The sequence below is a fragment of the Parasteatoda tepidariorum genome, chromosome 9 (genome assembly GCF_982258835.1).
Source record: "Parasteatoda tepidariorum strain Cologne lab strain chromosome 9, Ptep-v5.0, whole genome shotgun sequence".
In the NCBI taxonomy this organism is placed as follows: domain Eukaryota; kingdom Metazoa; phylum Arthropoda; class Arachnida; order Araneae; family Theridiidae; genus Parasteatoda; species Parasteatoda tepidariorum.
The window spans coordinates 92,696,629-92,716,790 of NC_141763.1; the positions used below are offsets into that span (position 1 = coordinate 92,696,629).

The following is a 20,162-nucleotide window of genomic DNA, read 5'->3' on the forward strand; positions in this document are numbered from 1 at the left end:
CAGATTGTCTGAATGATCAACGTAATCGTGGTAGCATAGGTGGACTACGTCACCTAATTAGTATTTCAAAGCTTATCTGAAACCACGCGTTTATTTTGTTTATAGTTATGCTTTTAAAGCGTGTTACTATAAAAATAAAAATAAACGGTAATTGAAATAAAAAGAAGTTATGTACTGTAAAGCGAAATTATTGGAGAAATGTTACTAATTCGTAGAGGATAAACGTAACAAAACGTTAATATTATTGACGTCAATGAATAAAGTTTTAAAATTATCATTTGTTCTTTTTTATTTTATTTGATCTTGTTGTGTAGCTTTTTAAATTAATGCTTAGGTTAGCCTGATTTTTTATAGGCTCTAAAAACTCTTTAGTTGAGATTAAGGTGTTGAAGTTGATCTAGTCGAGGAAATTAATCTGGTCGAAAGGTGTGAAGGCATGAAAAACCTTAGAACAAAACGCATTTTCCCGATGGGTAAAAAAGAAAAGTAATAATAATTCTTTTTTGTTAAACCTAAAATTATTTGTTTTGTTAGATGGAATTTTCGTTGATGATCGAAATTTATTTCGATGATTGATTAATTGCTACTCGAAAAGAAGTGAAGTGATTTCTTTCGATCCAGATTGGCTTCTTAATCGACAAATGCCACGATTTGACACACATGTGTGATGTCACTCACAAATATCCAATTAAATGTGATTTAATTCGCATGATTAGGCACAATCACTTTATGGAATACCTGCACGTGACGTAGTGTGGGTATCTTAATCCGGATTGGTTGTTGAAACGTGGAATTTGTTCACGTTAGTAACTGTTTTTTCTATTCTATTTCGAGTATGTCAAGTCCGTCAAGTATCAATTCTCTTAAGTGGCACGTTCCATATTTTTTCACAAACATTCTTTCAACAAATTCGATGTGCTATACGAGGTGATATATTTAATTAATTCACGTTAATCAACACTCAACACAATCAGCTAGCGCTGCCGTCATTCACATGTGTGGGTATCTGATCTTCTTCTAGTGCGGATAGTGCAAGTATCCAATTAATAACATAATAATTAATTGTCGCGATTTTTCCGCTTAGGTCTGGCAAAAATGAAATTTTTTTGATGTTTTTTTAGATATTTTAATTCTTTTTGAAAATTGCAGCTTTTAATTTTTCGTTTAAATTCTTTCTTTTTTTGTTCTTCTTTTTTCTTATACTCTTTTTTTTTTAATTATATTCTTTAATATCGTACTTTCGGATAAAATTAAAATCATAATAATTAAAACTATATTATAAAATACCTGATTTTCTTATAATTAAAAAGAGACACATTTGAAATTCAACATTTTTTATTACATGTTTATTTTAACATAGCACATACACACATAGTACAAAAATAAAGAAAAATGTACATTACGAATACGGAAGTCTGTTGTGTTACAAACCTCGGTGTTCTGTCCTCGGGTAAGGACTATTATATTACAGATGCTTAATTTATCAGTTCATTTTATAAATTACCTTGCTTCATAAATCTAACGGTCATTCCTGACTCTGACCCTTTTGACCGGAAGTAGGAATAGACTACAAATCCTATAGCCCCTAATGCGAATCCAAGTGCTAACATCCCAACAACAAGCCAAGTAAATTGACCTGTAATAAAACAAATTTCAAAATTAAAATTAGTGAACTAGTATGTTGAAATCTTATTATAATTTTTTCCCCCCATTCAAATCGAATTAGTCACAGGAAAAATTGTAACATATGAGTGTAATATCTTTCTTTTTTTCCTTCTTTTACATAATCTTTGTTTGAATTTTCTAATTGAGTGATGAATTTCTTATGTATGTTAGCTTCATAATTTTTAAAATTCATTAAAACTCTCAAGTAATTGAAAAAAATTGACTTAATAATTTAAAGAATTAAAGATAAACTTTGAAAGTTTAAAATTGAAAGCTTGATCGTTTCCAGGCGTTTGGGAGGTAGGGTAACTGCGCAAAGAGTTTCGAGGGCCCAGTTAAAATTCCTTAAAAAAAATAGTTCTTGTTTTTTGAAACCAAATTTCTTTAAACGAAATTGCAGAATTTTTTTAAAAAATATTCAAGATTTTTAGTATAAACCTCCACTAATAAAAGTACCGTTTTTAAAATTTCACAATCAAGGAGATCTCAAACATCAGAGTAAAGAGCAGGCAAAAAACACTATTGAAATCTGCCGAAGCACTAGTGAGGAACGCGAGAAGAAATGCACCAAAACCAGTTTGGTTAATTGAGGAAACTTGGAGGTGTTTAAAAAAATAGCTCTTAAGTTCCCTTCATTTCCTTTGGTAAGCAAGCAGATTTTAGAATTTTTAGACTAGTCATCTTCATTAAAAATAGATATATATATTGGTTTCGTGGAGAACTATATACTTGGAATATTTGAGTCAGAAACTCACCAGAATAACTAACAAACTAAGTCAGTAACTTATTATTAAGGCTAGATTAAGTCAGTAACTTAACGGTTAAGTATAAGTCTGTCTTATTATATTTCCAGTAGATCACCGAAGTTAAGTAAAGTCACTGAGCGGGTGGGTGATCACTTTGATCAGACAGTGAAAGGACCGAAGGTGTGCGGTATCAATCCTCGTTAAACTGTTCTGCCGTGAAGTGCTCTACCAAAGTGGGGTGAGCCATCCCCTCTTCAGAGGATCGAAATTGTGACGGCATATTTTTTTAATAATCTCCCTGGTTATTAGAGTTAAGCTGTAACAACAAATTGAATTTGGGTAATAAGTAAGATTATATACAGACGGTTACAGTTAAGTTAAACATTGATGGAACATAATTAAAAAAAAACTCACTTGATGTGTATCCGGCTGTGACTAATGACTTCTTGCCTGCTTTTGCCCAATCATCGACTTGATTCCTCTCTGAAGAAAATTTTTTTAAATTTATTTAAAAATATTCTTTAAAAAAACATATGAATACAAAAGTTTTATGAAACAATCACATTTTTGATATCTGCTTAGAAAAAAAAATGATGAAAACCTTATGCTAGTTTTTAATTAGTACCTGGCAAGTTAAAGTACCAAAATACACCAAATATTTTTAGTCTGTCTATGGAAAGAACTCCTCTCTCAAATTTGTCTGAAGCAGTTGCGGTGACTATGGTTACGAGGCTTAACTATTTATATAGGGGTATTGGATCAATATTTAAGACAAATTTTGGCTCGAATCAGAGGAAAGAGAAGCTCCCCTTTTTGAAATACGCTGTTCCTCGTTTCCATAGAAGCAGACGGTCTTGGAGTTTGTCTCCCCATAGATAAACTATACAGTATTCTTTAGACAAACTTTGTAAGTAGAGTAGACGTCTTAAGATTATGCGATATTCCAACTCTCTACGCACTTTCCCGTCTCCGTTACCAGGGTCTTGACATATCTTGTTTTCTCCTATGTCAAATTTTTATTGAAATGTATATTGCCGTGTGGGGAAAAGCAAGATTGGCCAAAACCATGGTAACGGAGAGTTGGAATCGCGTAACCTTGAAGCGCTTATTCTATTTACACATTTACACAGAGTATAATTTAGGTTACCAACCAACCAACCACCAACCATAATTTAGGTTAGTTGTTCTTCTCTAATTACTTTCGGAAATTGAAGTGATAGCTAAAACAGAAAAATTATTGAATGCAATTTTTTGCTTTAAATAGACCTTTGCTATCACTTTTTAATTCTTGCATTTTTTTTTTTTACAATTTATCATTAGTACCCAATGAGGACTTCATTAATATGTTTAAATTAATTTCAAGTTACATAGATTAACTTAAAAATTAAAGCAATAATTTTTATGAAGTTTTAAATATTTTTCAAACTTAAATCCAAGAAGAGATTTTAATCCTTTATTTACAGAATCAATTTGTTGTTGTTGACGTATGCCTGTTTAGGCAGAGGGAGGTTGTGATTGTTCTTGTTTTGAAGTGGCGCCATCTATGACCAAGAATTCGACTTCTGCCGCATCATACGTCATACCCGTTTATAGGGCGGACCCATTCATTCATCCATCGATTGTAATTTTGACCTGAATCAGAGAACGATCGATCTCCAATCCAGAGGTATTGATTTGTTATGGGAACATGGAGGACTTTTGCGACTCGACAGATTTAACGTGCATCAATCACTTTACAACACGGATCGGTCGGAGGGGTTCGAACCCACGAACTTTCGGACATGGGCCCAGCGCCCTACCGATCAATTAATTTTCCTGCTTAACGTTAATGAGAAAAATGGTAGCGAATTTACTTTTTAACTAAATCAGACTTCCCACGAGCAACTAGAATGATGGTTTGTACGTTTGTGACTGCCAAAACATATCATCCCCCCCCCCCACCGACTGCTTGTTAAAATTTGGAAACTTGCAAATGTTGGCCTGATTATCACTCAATACTATGATTCGAATCTAGGGACCGAGATTTACAATAAGTCAGCAGCAATTGAAAATTTTGTTCAGGGATTTAAGCATCTGTGGACTATTAATCTACTAGTTTTTAATGAGCCTGACGTTTCGCGAGCTGAAATTTGAATCACGGAGACGAATTAATTGGATTCAAGTCTCCTTGTGATATGTCTTTGGATGCAAGTAATCATATATCTGCCAATTTTTTATACTTCTTGCGAAATTATTTTTCCAAGTGGTCATATTAGGTTGGTTCTCGTGAAATGCCAGATATATAGGTAACTGCAGAGATAAAACTGCCGATCTTTTTTTCAAAAGCTGTTTATTTTATTAAAATATGCTCCATTTTCTTCCATGCACTTTTCCAACTGAGATTTTGATGCAATGCCCGTCTTAAAATAATTCGGATCTTTAAAATCTCTGATGTGGAATTTTCCAGACTGTTTTTATTTCAGTTTGTCTTCCTTTTGACTTCCATTTCTTGTTCAGAAATAAAACATCGTTCTGCGTCTTTTTGAAACAGCATTTTCAAATAATGCCGGATCCTGTACAATCGAGAAGGCCAATTTTTATTTTGCGGGATTAAATTTCAAATCTAACGACTCCTATTTTGTCATTATTATTATTGTCGTTGCATTAAATTAATATTAAAATATTCCGTTTGCCACACTGTAAAAAATAGATACTTAAATATCTCCAAACTTTCGTCGTTTTTGAACAAATCGTTTTCTGGTACAGGCTCCGAAAAAAACTTTTCTCCGAGCAAAAGGTGACGAAATAACTATCATCACTCTTACGAGCAAACGAATTTCGTCAAAATTGAAGTAATATTTCGTCATTCTATTTTTTATATTTCTATCGTAAGTCCTATATAGATGGTACATATAATAAGAACAGAAGAATAAATTACACCCATGGCCGGAGCGAGATTTGAACCACGGATCCTCTTGGTACAAGGTCAGGTCATGCTCTTGACCACCACACAGCCGGTTAGCTTAAATCGTCACTTCATTTTCGATTGTATAGTTCTTGTTCTGGTTTATCATTCTTGTTAACAATCCCCCACAATGCACTACGACGAGGTTTCGAGTTGAGGAAACATTTTCGTCATATATTTGAGAGCTCCCATAAATCACGTAATTTCGTGACGAAATGATTCTCAAAATTAACGAAATACTGCTCAAGGATTTTTGAATCGTCTAGAGCGAGAAATTTATCTTTGAGAGTGCATGTCCTAAACGAATGGCATATTTTACAATTTTAATCTTTCTAAAAGAATGCTCACCTACAACAAGACTGAATGGAACAAATTTCGTTAAATGGCAGGTCATTTGCTTAAGTAATCGTTTAAATTTGAATGTCTGCCAGAACTTTTTTTAATTCTTGAACGATAGAAATTTTTGTAGGTCGGAGAGACCTCCTGTGACCTTTTATTTTGACGTTCCGGTTTATTGAAAGCAATCAAATCAATCTGAACTACAATCTACTGGGGAAGAAATAAAAATTCAATGCATCCTCGCTGAATATTTGGTGATGTGAGCGTCTTTAAGTTCACCCTTTTAACCACTGTTAGAAAATTTAAATTCTGTAGAAAGCTGTTTTCGTTTTTTTCTCACCACAATTGCGATTTTATATACCTACCGGGGAAAAACCAATTGTTTAGAAAAATATGAAGATGGTAATGAAAATCATCACGAGTTATAAATCCCTTGTTAACGACATGAGTGCCTTGCCCTCTCTCCTTAGAGCATGGAAATGCATTTTGCCCTGATTTGCCTTTCTCGGTCACTTCAGTTCGTCGAGTTCTGTTTCCCACTTTTATTTATTCATAAATTTCTCATTCTTGGATACCGAGGTTTTTCTAGCTTTGTTCTTCATCCATATTTTAAATTATTTCCCCTTTAGCAGCTTTACGTTTTTTGGTTCAAATCACCTTTGTTTTCCTCATTCACGTCTGACATGTCTTGATAATGATGGCCTATTTTTAAGCGCTCGTAAATTATCGACCTTTATTACAGTCGTCATATTTTGGGAAGTACATGAAATTTTAAATCAAGTTAGAGAGGTTATTTAAAAAGCTTCTACTTACTTTCAAAGTGGTGGCAGGGTGCATTCTTGGTGGTTGGGACGCGTGGAGTTTTAAGTGTCATGGCGCTGAGAGAACATGCGCTGTCTGTCATGTAAGGACCCGATGCTGGACAGTAATTGAAAGACTTACATTTGTCTTTGAATTCTTCGGAACATGCTTTGGCACAATCTTCCAAAGAGATTTCTGACCTTTCATCCAAGATATCATCCACCAGCACAAGACCCAAATCAAAATAATCAGCCGAATACTTGGCTACGATGGAGAGAAAAATAAAGAATAAAGTTTTTTAATGGAAGTTTAAATTAAGAAATGTAGCTGTAATCGTGTAAAAAGTATTCTCACTGCCCTTTAAACCCTTTCAAGCCCAGTTTTTTTCTTCTTTGATTAAAAAAACAAATTACGATATTAATAGATCAAATAAGGTAAAAATAACGACACTTTAACAAAATAAACTAAAAAATTAAACATTTGGGTAATCAGGGAATAAAATTCGAACACATGTGTACCACCTGGTTTTGGAAATCGGGGTACATATGTCCCGGTTTGGCCGAAAGGGTTAATGTATACAATTGGGGACAGAAAAAAAAAATTGTTTCACATGCGGAAAAGTAGTGAAATATGGTTTTTCGTGAATATACGTTTCATTTGAAGAAGGTGCTATTTTTGTGAGAAAAATTAAGCTGTATTACAGTAGTACTTACAATATTCTAACTGTAATTTCAACTTTACTTGGACTAATATAACTGAAATTCCAATTTTTCTTGAATTAATAAAACGAAAATATTCGGCATTAAACATTACATATTAAAGATTAATGTCATGGAATTTCCCGTAAAGTTTAGTTTTTATTTATCATATGAATAATGAATGAGTCATATGAATGTTTACTTGGACTAAGATAACTAAATTCCGATTTTATTTAAACTAATAATTGAAATTCCAATTTTATTAGGACTAATATAAATGATATTTATATTTTACTTGCAATATTCTAACTGTAATTTCAACTTTACTTGGACTAATATAACTGAAATTCCAATTTTTCTTGAATTAATAAAACGAAAATATTCGGCATTAAACATTACATATTAAAGATTAATGTCATGGAATTTCCCGTAAAGTTTAGTTTTTATTTATCATATGAATAATGAATGAGTCATATGAATGTTTACTTGGACTAAGATAACTAAATTCCGATTTTATTTAAACTAATAATTGAAATTCCAATTTTATTAGGACTAATATAAATGATATTTATATTTTACTTGCAATATTCTAACTGTAATTTCAACTTTACTTGGACTAATATAACTGAAATTCCAATTTTTCTTGAATTAATAAAACGAAAATATTCGGCATTAAACATTACATATTAAAGATTAATGTCATGGAATTTCCCGTAAAGTTTAGTTTTTATTTATCATATGAATAATGAATGAGTCATATGAATGTTTACTTGGACTAAGGTAACTAAATTCCGATTTTATTTAAACTAATAATTGAAATTCCAATTTTATTAGGACTAATATAAATGATATTTATATTTTACTTGCAATATTCTAACTGTAATTTCAACTTTACTTGGACTAATATAACTGAAATTCCAATTTTTCTTGAATTAATAAAACGAAAATATTCGGCATTAAACATTACATATTAAAGATTAATGTCATGGAATTTCCCGTAAAGTTTAGTTTTTATTTATCATATGAATAATGAATGAGTCATATGAATGTTTACTTGGACTAAGGTAACTAAATTCCGATTTTATTTAAACTAATAATTGAAATTCCAATTTTATTAGGACTAATATAAATGATATTTATATTTTACTTGCAATATTCTAACTGTAATTTCAACTTTACTTGGACTAATATAACTGAAATTCCAATTTTTCTTGAATTAATAAAACGAAAATATTCGGCATTAAACATTACATATTAAAGATTAATGCCATGGAATTTCCCGTAAAGTTTAGTTTTTATTTATCATATGAATAATGAATGAGTCATATGAATGTTTACTTGGACTAAGATAACTAAATTCCGATTTTATTTAAACTAATAATTGAAATTCCAATTTTATTAGGACTAATATAAATGATATTTATATTTTACTTGCAATATTCTAACTGTAATTTCAACTTTACTTGGACTAATATAACTGAAATTCCAATTTTTCTTGAATTAATGAAACGGAAATATTCGACATTAAACATTGTACACTTATGATTAATGTCATGGAATTTCCCGTAAAGTTTAGTTTTTATGAATTCCATTTTACTACGAAGACACATTATGTAATCTCTCCAATTCATTTAATCATTTCTCCTTGGCGTGTACTTTATAACCTTTAATCAGTTAATATTGAAGGCCAAGTAGTCAATTTTGTGTGACGCATCAGAAAATGTGTATACTCACCGGCATAATGGATACATGTTGATTTCTTGTTGGTAATTACTTCTCCCGGGTTAAGGTCTAAAACGTGTTTGGAATGTAAGACACATGTCTTCATGCTTTGGCAGTACTCGAATCCTCTGCATGTTATATCTTTGGCTGTGCGACACTTCTTGGCGCATTCCTCCACTGTTTTCACTTTTTCGAAGACATCTGCTCCAGGAATTAGAGACAACCTTCCGGGATAAGCGGTGTAGTAGTCCAAATATTTCACTAAAAATGGGAAGAGGATGAAGTATTAATTTAATTTCATCTAAATTTTTGACATTTGGCGAAGAGGCACAAAAAATTGTCAAAAAAAAATGCTTTTGCTACTCAGTAACTTAGCTAAATAAACTTGGTCAAATTAAAAGCATTTTCTCCATTAATTTTGCTTTTTAGTACTTAGTTAATTTCTTTAAATTTGAATTGAAACCTAGTACTAAAATTGATTGAGCATCATTGAGGTCAATAATAGTTATTTTTGACGAATTTTTACGCGCTCTAAACTAGTTAGTATTTTTTTTTTCGCATTAATTTTTCATTTCAGTACATGGCTTATTTGGCTTATTATTTTATTACAAATAGAAACTTTTACCAAAATTAATTTACACTAGCAGAAATAATAATAAATTTGCAATTTTTTTTATGTCTGTCTTTAACGGATTTGCACCATTCCTCCATTAATTTTGGTTTTCAGTACAAAACTTATTTTTTTATTTCAATTACCGTTGATTTTAAATTATTTAGCTTTATAGCAACAAGTTTTCAAAACGTAACTATAAACAACACAAACACTTAATTTCAGGTAATCTTAGGAATACTAATTTGGTCGTGTAGTCCGCCTATGCTACAAAGATCACGGTAATCATTCAGATAACCTGGCATAACGGATATAAAAATATTTAAGTATTTCCACTAAAAAACTTTTTAATTGGATCTATAAGCTAGCAAACATCATTGATATTATCCTTGAATCATTTGACAAAACTGAATCATTTATAGCTTTACTTTAAAACAATGACTTCCACTAAACCAATGAGAAAATTTTATTTCTTTAATGCCCCCAATGAATTTATCTCTTTAATGTCCCTAATGAAAAGATCTAAAATTAGGCTTCGTAATTTGTTTACAATTGTACTCATTTAGCTTCATTTAAAACGTTTATTTTTAGAGCCTATACTGTTCTTATGCAATCCGATATGCACACACAAAACCTTTATTTTATTTTACTATATGTAATATATAAAATCTTATTCGTATGGGTATAAAATCTGTATTTTATTCTATGTGTTTAAGTCTGAATGTTTTTTATTTTATATAAATGCACTTACTTGAGTAAACATAGCAGTTTTTGTCATCCACCGTGTCATCTGGGTTATTTTTCCTGTCCACTACCAGAACTGAACTGAGTGAACACTGTTTGTTGTCCGAATCGGGACAGTAGGAGAAACTGGAGCAAGCGACGTCTTCAGTGTTTTTACAGGCTAGGTAACAGTCGTTCAAATTGTCAATGTAGGATAAGACTTCTGTGCTTTCATCACCTGGATCCATCTTTGCAAAGCTTATGGCAAGATTGTATGGTTTATCTTGGCCAGAAATACCTGAAAAAATTGAATTGATGTTTATTGTTGTTGTTGTCGTCCGCCATTGAGGCAAAAGGGGTGCGATTGTTCTTTTTTTTCTAGTGGAGCCATCTATGGGTCGACCCATTTACACATCCATTCATTCGTCTACAGATCATAATTTTGACCTGAACCAGAGAGCGATCAATCTTCAATTCAATACCCCCAGAGGTATAATTTGTTATGAGAACATGGAGAACTTTGTGACTCGACAAATTTAACGTGCACCAGTCACCATTTACTACAAGGGTAGTCTTCAACCAGCTAGATTCGAATAATGCATAAACAATGCAAAAAAATAATTAAATTTAAAATGTTTTATTTATTGAAATAATTTTATCATTAAATAAAAAGATAGTTTAAGATCATTTTTTCTGCTTGTATATGTTTACAAATCAATTGTTTATTTCAAATTGGATTTATCCATGTTGGTATGAATATTTAATTTAAATGAGGAATTACCCGAAATTAAATGAAATTGAATGCTACTAACCTCTTTTGCTGATTTATGTTAGATAAGTATTTTATTATTTGAGTCCAACGAATTTTATTTCATGAGCACAATATGAAGAAATAAACCATAAAAATTATCCTGCAATACGTTAAAAAACTATAAAAACTTATAATTTCTTATTTATTAATTAAAAATAACAAAAAAGTTTATTAAGTTTAACTAACTTAGTTTTTGAAAAAATATTTTAATGGATTAATGATTTTGGAAACAATTTTATCATTAAATAAAACATTAGATTAAGATATTTTTTCTGATTCTATGCCTTTAGAAAGTAATTGTCTATATGTTAAAATGTAATTAGATTTATACATATTGATATAAGTATTTAACTTAAACTATTATTATTATTGCAATTATTATCATAATTATTATAATTATCGTTATAATTATTATAATTATTATTATTATAATTAATATAATAATAATTATTATAATTAATATTATAATTATAATTATTATAATTATAATTATTATAATTATTATTATAATAATTAATATTATAATTAATATTATAATTAATATTATAAGTATTATTATAATTATTATTAGAAATAATCGGAGTGTGGATATTAAAAAAAAATTTATAGGTAAATGAAGACAGGAACTGACAGATAAAAACTATGCGGACTACCGGTGATTATGCGGACAATCTTAAATTGTACAGCTTTCTGCATTTTCCACTTCATGTTGCACAATATGTCATGAATAGCTTTAGTTTAATAAGCTTACCTGTGTAAGGACCATCTCCAATTACAATATCAGATACTGGAACAGTTATCTGAAATTAAAAGACCAACTTAATATATTTCTCCGTAAGTTAGGAAAAGAATTAACGCTAAAAACAAAAAGCGACATCAACATTCTAAAATTATTTATTACTTTGTTTAACTTTCAAACAATTTTAAAATCATTTAAAAGTTTAAAAAAATTAAACCTACTTTAATGTTCCAACAAGAATCTGATGTTCCATTTCGACTTTCGTTTTTTATATATACAAGCAATGTAAGCAAGCTTTAAAATATGTAAAATAATAAATCCTTATTCGTTTATTTTAAATTCACGTTATAATATATTCAGTGTGATGAAAAAAATATTTCTGATCTTTTGATTTAATGATTGGATTTTTACATACTAGGACTCGATATTAATGCTAGAAGGACCTTACCTAAAAATTCGAATTATTTGGTGAGGATGATATTTCGGTGGATTTGGATTTCAGACCCTTAAAATGTCGGTGTAACCGCAATCTAGAAAATAGGGTTCTTATGTTTGAGGCATGAAGAGCTGATGAAAGTTTGCGATTTCATTGTATGTTAATTTCACTTTTTGCGTATTAATAAGCCACAACTCTGGAACTAGGAATCAAAAATGTTTTTTTTTTTAAAATCAATTATAAAACTTGCTTACTTGAAAATAATTCCAATTAAAAAAAATTATTTTGAACCTGATTGAAAAATTATTTTGAATCTACTTGAAATTTTTTTAAAGTGACGGAACGAAAATAGCCTTCGAGAAGAACTTTTTTATGTAAGTAACCCTCATTCGCGTCCCATGAAAGGGAAATACGCGAAAAACTTCCACGGCTAGACCAATGGTTAGTCATTTTATTTTACTTTATAACCAGCGCTGAACAGTTGACACAATTCTGAATTAACGACTATGAATGCTCACCTCCATAGCCTTGTAATTTTGAACACAACCTAGAAAACAAACAAAACTCCTGGATCAAGAAGTGGGACTAACTAGCCTTTATAGGAGACTTTTTGATGGAACCAACCCGCACTTGTGTTAAATGGGGAGGGAAACCACGAAAACCTTTAACCCGATGGCAGGAGGATTCATACCCATGATCTGCTCACCACTGACGATAGTTTCGATAATTTACTGTGCGATCGCACTGTGGTCGGTTCGAGACGGGAGAAGAATTGGTATTAACTAGCCACCACTTTGATTCGCACCTGGGTCCTCTCATTGAGAGGCGAACATTCTATCTCTGAAGCCACCAAGGCTCGACGGTAAATCATTTAATTTTATAGCCGTCGTTGATCAGCCGATCAAATTATTGGGTTTACCAACGTTCAAATCCGTAGACTTGTAATACTGAATCCAGTCCAAAAGACATGCTTACTCCTAGATCAAGTGTTGAAAAATGTGTCTTAGTGGAGAATTTTTTGATGGAACTAATCCACATTCATGCTACATGGTGAGGAAAATTACAAAAACCTCCCACGGTTAGTTTGGCGGCAAGGGGACTCTAGCCCATGTTTCGTCTACCACTGAAGATATTTCACGTCAGCACTGTGATCGGTGCGAGCCAGGTGCGGAATTCGTATCGATCAGCCATTGCTGGAATTCGAATCCGGGTCTCTTCATTGTAAGACGGACTCTCCATCTCTGAGCCATTACGTCCCATTAGTGATACTTACTCAATAATAATTATTAGTAATGAATACTTACGAAGGATCGCATATTGTCGTCTAATGGCACACTAACATTCACAAGATTATCCAGGACAGTCTTCTCTAAAGATTGGAGAGCATCTTTTAGGTATGCTTCCTTATTGTTCGAGTCCCGCTCAGCTCCTAAAAGTATAAAGAAATGAAAGGAATTACATAATCTAATACTATGATTCGTTATTTTTTTACATAGCTTACTCACTAAAAAAGTCGTAAAGATAATTCAGGGATAGAATTTTTAAAAATATACGCTTATAAAAATATCAAGATTCAAACAGTATCTATTGCCCCAAAATAGTAAGTGCGCCAAAAACATCGATAAAGTGAGCCAAAGGGTGAGTTTGGCGAAGTTCCCTCTTGTTGTAGGGGTTGCACCCATTTAGGAGGCAGTAGAAGTTTTGCCTAGCTGTTGGAAGGTGACTAGATTTAGATATGACGCCCTGGTGAGTAATCCTAGCTTCTTTCCCCCTTTTGGATTACTTAATGTTATGGTATCAATATGTAATCAAGAATATTTTAAATCATTAAATTCTTAATTTAACGTTAATATGTGTATTAGATTTTTAACTCAAATTAACCTGATACATACTAAAGTGATATCAATAGTTGTATCATTATTAAAAGCTACCTATGCAGAAAAATTTTATGGAAATTGGGTAAAGGAGCTCCAATAACTACCGCTAAACGGCGCTTTTCCTTTTAGTTTGGCCTCGTTGATCCCCAGACTTGACTGTAGGGATACATTAATAAGCTCAGTTCACCGTACTATCTGCCTCCCAACTTAAAGGTAGCATGTCATGCCATGGACGTAATATTGCTTTAAACATGCCAGTTCACGTTTCCATACGGTAACGGACAATGGTGGCCACAATATCATATCGAACATGTTTTGTCGTCAGGATATTGTTATACTTTGAAGATTCTTGTAAACTGACTGCATTTTTGATTTGTGCTATTCTTCATCAAATTTTGTTGATTTTTTTTGTCAACGTTGCAATTTAATTGTAAGTTGAATTTTGAAGTTTTAAAAGATAGCACGACTGGGTTGTCAATTGGTCTCTCGGCCCTACATGCCTTGTGGTACCAGATTTCTTTCCTCTTAAGGGTAAGTATGTAGAATATGTAGAGCATGCAGCGGATGATTTAATGATTTTAGATTATAAAATCCCACACTCAAAGTAGGATGGAGGAATGAAATAAACTGTATGTCTATTGTGAAAGCTGTAAAAATTTCCTAAAGAAATTTTGAAGTTTAGTGACGAAAGTTGCCAACAGATGGTTAAATAATGAATTGAAAAAATATATAAATGCCATGGGACAGAGATATTCCAATACAAACACACGTTGTTCAAAGGAATACCTGGTTTAAGCCTCCTACTAGTGTACGTAAACCTCCTTTTACGAACTATTCGATCAGTTCACCAATGGCTTGCAGCGCCGTCTGTCTGCAAGCTTAATAACTAAATTCAAAAACGTAAAGCTTCTACAGCTTTCTTAATAAAAATACCGTTTGTTTCATTCCACTCTATCCCTTTGTTACCGAGAATTTAATTTTCAACTCAGTTTAGTCCTCTGCTGGAATGTGTTTAAAGGTTTCGTTTTTTATTTGACTCCCCTTTATGAAATATTACTTTCTTTAAAAATAAATTCAAATTTTTTTAGGCAAGAAAATGTGATGAATATAGCTTTCATACTCAGCCATTCCTGACAGGTTCCACCAAAATCAAATGAGTCGCCTCCGTCATCGGGTTCCAGGATATCTTTGAATTTCAAGAAACATGCTTGGTTGCACCAAAAGAAACCACTATATGAAAATATGAAACATTATTTAAATAGGCAGACATAATTGTATAACCACTGCACATAAATGCAAGTTGCACATTTTTATGAACAGCATTATCATGGCAAGCAGCTATTATGCATTGACTTAAGTGCAATATTTTTTAAAAACAATATTATCATGACAGAAAAAGACTACTATCATGTATAAATTAATTGTTGCATTTTTATGAACAATATTATCATCACAGTAAATGACTGTTATCATGTATACATAAAATTAATTGTTGTAGTTTATGAAGAATATTATCATGACAGTAAAAGCGTACTTTATGTATGTATGTCATGTATACCTATTGTATACATGACATACATAATTGTTGAATTTTTCTGAACAATAATTATCATGACAGTAAAAGACAGTTATTATGACATAAAACTAATCGGTGCATTTTAATAAACAATATTATTATGATAGTAAAAGACTGTTATCATGTATACATAGAATATATTTTTGTATTTTTATGAACAATATTATCATGACAGTAGAAGACTACTATCCTGTATGAATAGAAATAAATATTGTATTTCATATACAATATTATCACAGTAAAAGACTTCTATCCTGTATGCATAGAATTGTTCCATTTTTATGAATATTAAAATGATAATAAGACTAATCACTTATATGTAGAAATAATTGCATTCTATTAATATATTGTCATAACAGTAAAAGACTTCTATCATGTGTACATATGATAGAAGTTGATGTACATTGAATAAAGTATAATGATTACAATGCAAGACTGCTGCCATACATTGAATTAAGTGTGTTGCTCTCATAATAATATTGTTCATAAAAATGAATTCAGTCCAATAAAGGAGGGTCAGGGTAATTTGCGTTCCACTCTTTTTTTCTTTTCTTTTTTTAAATTAAATATTGCCGAATTAATAAAAATATTAATTAGTTTGCTTACAATATTAATTAGTTCACTGTTTATTAGTTATTAGCATTAATTGAACTATTAATTCGTAAAATATTAATTAGTTGCAATTTTTGTCTATGTTTATTTTTTCGAAAAATGTATCGTAGTGTTTTCCTTTAAAGTCACAGTAATCTATAGAATACGATCCAAATCTTTTGTTTTACTGATGTTTGGTTATTTATTAACAAAATATTCAAAGTAGAAGTAGAAAAGTTGTGCACTTACTAGCAGAACATTCCTTCTTCTACGCAAGCAAATGCACATTTTTCTGCGGTGTCAGCAGCAGGTGCAACCTTAAGTTTCGGATCAGTTGTTGTAACATCTCCCTCACGTTCCAACCAAAATTGTTCTATAAAATAAATTTATGAAAATCCACTAAACAATTTTGACTCGTAATGACACTAAAAATACAATACACACATACAAGGACTGGCAGGGACGACAGAAAGGGGGGTCAGTGGGGGCTTTAGCCCCCTCACATTTAATAATTGAAAGGATACAGATTTTTGTTGCTCAATATTTGTGTAATTGAATTTACAATTAATAAAAAATAGAAAAAAATTGTGTCTGAATTCTAAATAAAATGTCTATCAAGCTTCAACATTTCCTTGATGAAAATCAAATACCTCTTACTCATTCCCCCTCAGAGGAAATATACGTACCTCTTGCTGACCGAGAGAAAAATTCTTTGTTTTAAATATCACTGCAAACAAAATATTAAAAAAAACAGTGAAACAGAATTAAAAAAAAACGTTAAATGAGACTAACAATAATAAATGAGACAAATTGAATATTTTGACCTTTAACACTGAAAAAGACACCGATGTTTCATGCTGTATTTCAGTGGTGCGCAAACTTTTTTCGACTGCGACCCCTTTTGCAGAGAGAAAATTTTTGGCGACCCCTAGAGATAAATGTTCACAAATACGATGTATATTTCGTGCATTTCTTTCGTTTCATCGAATAAAAACATCATCATATTTGACTCATATTAATTTTATTTATAATGTTAAGAAAATACTTTTTGTATAACACAAAAATCAGTAATTGCCCTTTAATGAGATGTATGTGGCTGCAAGTTTCTAATTATCTCATCGATGTTTGGATGTATGTTGCTAATTGCAATTCGCATATCATCTTCAGGGTTTAAACGCGAGCGGTATTTAGTTTTTATTGAAACTAGTTTGCTAAATCCAGTTTCACATAAATACGTTGATGCAAATTGTATTAACACTCTGATGGCATTCTTGCATAAAACGGGATATTGCTTTTCCACGAATAGCCAGATGGAGAATACATTACGCATTACTGTCAAAGAAAGAGTGGACAGCATGAAATAGCAATTAAACAGTGAGTGACGGGGCTTCTATCTTTATATGTACACTGTATAGTATGCAGCATGCAGGGACAATGCATTTCATAAAAATTTGGCGACCCCCAAAAAACTTCTGGCGACCCCCACAGGGGTCGCGACCCCTAGTTTGCGCACCACTGCTGTATTTCATAACCATAAATCATTAAAATGCTAAATATAATATTTTTTACTTAGTTGAACCTACATTAGTACACAATAATAAAAAAGTATGAAAATATATTTTTGAAAAATTCTGCGTCAAAGTGTTGGCAATTCTTTTATTGATGCCGATTCTTCATTAGTTTCAATAATTTTCTGCATTCTTTCTTAATTCAGTTAAACATGGACACAAAAATACTCAAATGTAATAAATTAAGAAAACGGAAATGGAATTAAAATAGAAAAAAAGTATGAAAAATGTGTTTAATGAACATTTTGCGCCACATTGTTAAACAGTTATTCACAGAAAAGCTTCCACATGAATGAACGCAGGGTCTCAACTCATGAATTCCTGTTCTGCGTTCATGTTCTTTTTTCAATTGACTTTTCTATTCCAATAAGGTAAAAAAAAGGTTTTAGAGTTAATAAGGTAATAAATATAAATAGAATTAAGAAAAAAAATAGAAATAGAAATAGAAATAGAAAAATAATTAAGAAAATAGAAGTAGAAAAATAATTAAAAAATAGAAATAGAAACGGAATTAAAATAGAAAAATATGTTTAATGAACATTCTTCTACAATGGATTTACAGTTATTCGCAGAAAAGCTTCCACATGAATGCATGCAGGCTCTCAACTCATGAATTTCTGTTCTGCATTCATGTTCTTTTAATGTTTTTTCAATTGACTTTTCGATTCCAATAAGGTAAAAAAAAGGTTTTAGAGTTAATGAGGTAATAAATATAAATATAATTAAGAAAAAAATCAAAATTTTACAATAGAAATAGAAAAATAATTAAGAAAATAGAAATAGAAACGGAATTAAAGTAGAAAAATAAGTTTAATGAACCTTCTTCCACAATGGATTTACAGTTATTCGCAGAAAAGCTTCCATATAAATGCATGCAGGCTCTTAACTCATGAAATTCTGTTCTGCATTTATGTTCTTTTTATTTTATTTCAAATGACTTTTCCATTTTAATAAGGTAAAAAAATGGTTTTAGAGTTATACACAATTTATAAAATATGATTTTGAATTGTATATCTTTTCAAAAACTATAGACTTCAGTGAGCCATATTTTTCAACATCATATAAGATAAGTATGGTCCTTTGCTGTGGTGACTGGTTTAGAGAAAATATTTATTTCAAAGGGTAAAATCTGGTGACTGAGATCAGACTTATGACTACTTAGAATTGAGAAAAATATGACTTACTTAGCGCAGGTGGTCTATCTAGCATCAAACCAGTCACGTAAACGCCAGTTGTCGTGTAATCAGCCTAGGAAAAAAAATAGATATTTAGTAAATAATTATAATAGGAGCAATATTATCTTATATTGTTAAATATATCAAGTAATAATCTCATAATTAAAAGTTTTATCGAATAAAATATAAGGTAGAACTCCTTTCTAATTGCAGCTATTGTGTTCCTAAGATATTGTGTTCCTAAGGGAACACAATATCTGCTCGTTACAACCGGGTGTAAGAAAAAACGGGATCATAAAAAATCACAAAAGTTCATATCAACTAACTAAATCAAAAATACAGTATTTACTTTATTATTTTTTTTTTTTTTATTGTACAAAAATCGTTAATTTTCCTTGAAGTGTCTTATTTTTTCTTTAGTGTGTAACTGTCCTTCGTGTACTACTCATGGTCCAAAAAGACATCGTCGACGTCGTTATAGATCTCCAAGAAGATTAACTGAGTTGGAGATGTGGAATTCAGGTAAAAATTTTATGAATCGCAGAAATAGTGCTCGTTAAAACAAGGATTCGCTCTTTAAAAGTGACTTGACATTGTACCAACCAAGTATATCCGATTTCTTCGCTACGTCTGGGTTCTGGTTAAATTACGGCTCATTATTAATGATTGGAACTGCATAGGAAAAAGAATTTCTGTTTATCGGATTTCAGCCAATAAAATCTAGCCACTGTAAGCACTTAAATAAATTTAGGAAAAAAATCAGGGCAGGGATGCCTAAGGACAAACAAGCACTAGTTCTTCATTTCCAAGTCGCCTTCCAAAAATGGAGGTGAAATGTAATAGAGAGCGCAAATCACGATTATTTTCGTCCTCATAAGAAAGCCACGTTACTACAGGGCAAATTGAAAGATAATATTTTCTTAACCTTTCGTTTCTCCTTGTTATTTCAATGGAAGAAAATTGATGCTTGAATTTTACAATAAAAATCTTAAAATATTGCGGCTTATTAGTTTGCACAGACAAGTTTGTTAAAAGAAGACCTACTTTTCGCATAAAAGTTACTTTTTCATTTTTTGAAATTAAAATTGCTTTATTTCTTATATAAATAAACATTTAGAATGTTCTTTCCCTTAAAACATTA

At 31.1% G+C, this 20,162-nt stretch overlaps 1 protein-coding gene across 2 annotated transcripts in view; it reads right to left on the reverse strand.

The window, feature by feature from the left end:
- Window positions 1-1,317: 1,317 nt before the first annotated feature.
- The window catches only part of LOC107451555 (uncharacterized), a 52,331-nt gene continuing 33,486 nt past the window's right edge, over window positions 1,318-20,162 (reverse strand). For both annotated transcript variants that reach the window (XM_087152364.1, XM_087152365.1), the window contains exons 15-24: window positions 19,031-19,094; window positions 16,528-16,651; window positions 15,232-15,341; window positions 13,539-13,663; window positions 11,811-11,859; window positions 10,277-10,546; window positions 8,928-9,176; window positions 6,508-6,759; window positions 2,826-2,894; window positions 1,318-1,636 (exon numbers count right to left, since the gene is read on the reverse strand). In XM_087152364.1, coding sequence (XP_087008490.1) covers window positions 1,494-1,636; window positions 2,826-2,894; window positions 6,508-6,759; window positions 8,928-9,176; window positions 10,277-10,546; window positions 11,811-11,859; window positions 13,539-13,663; window positions 15,232-15,341; window positions 16,528-16,651; window positions 19,031-19,094 — 1,455 coding nt within the window. In that variant the 3' untranslated portion in view covers window positions 1,318-1,493. The remainder of the gene's footprint in view (window positions 1,637-2,825; window positions 2,895-6,507; window positions 6,760-8,927; window positions 9,177-10,276; window positions 10,547-11,810; window positions 11,860-13,538; window positions 13,664-15,231; window positions 15,342-16,527; window positions 16,652-19,030; window positions 19,095-20,162) is intronic.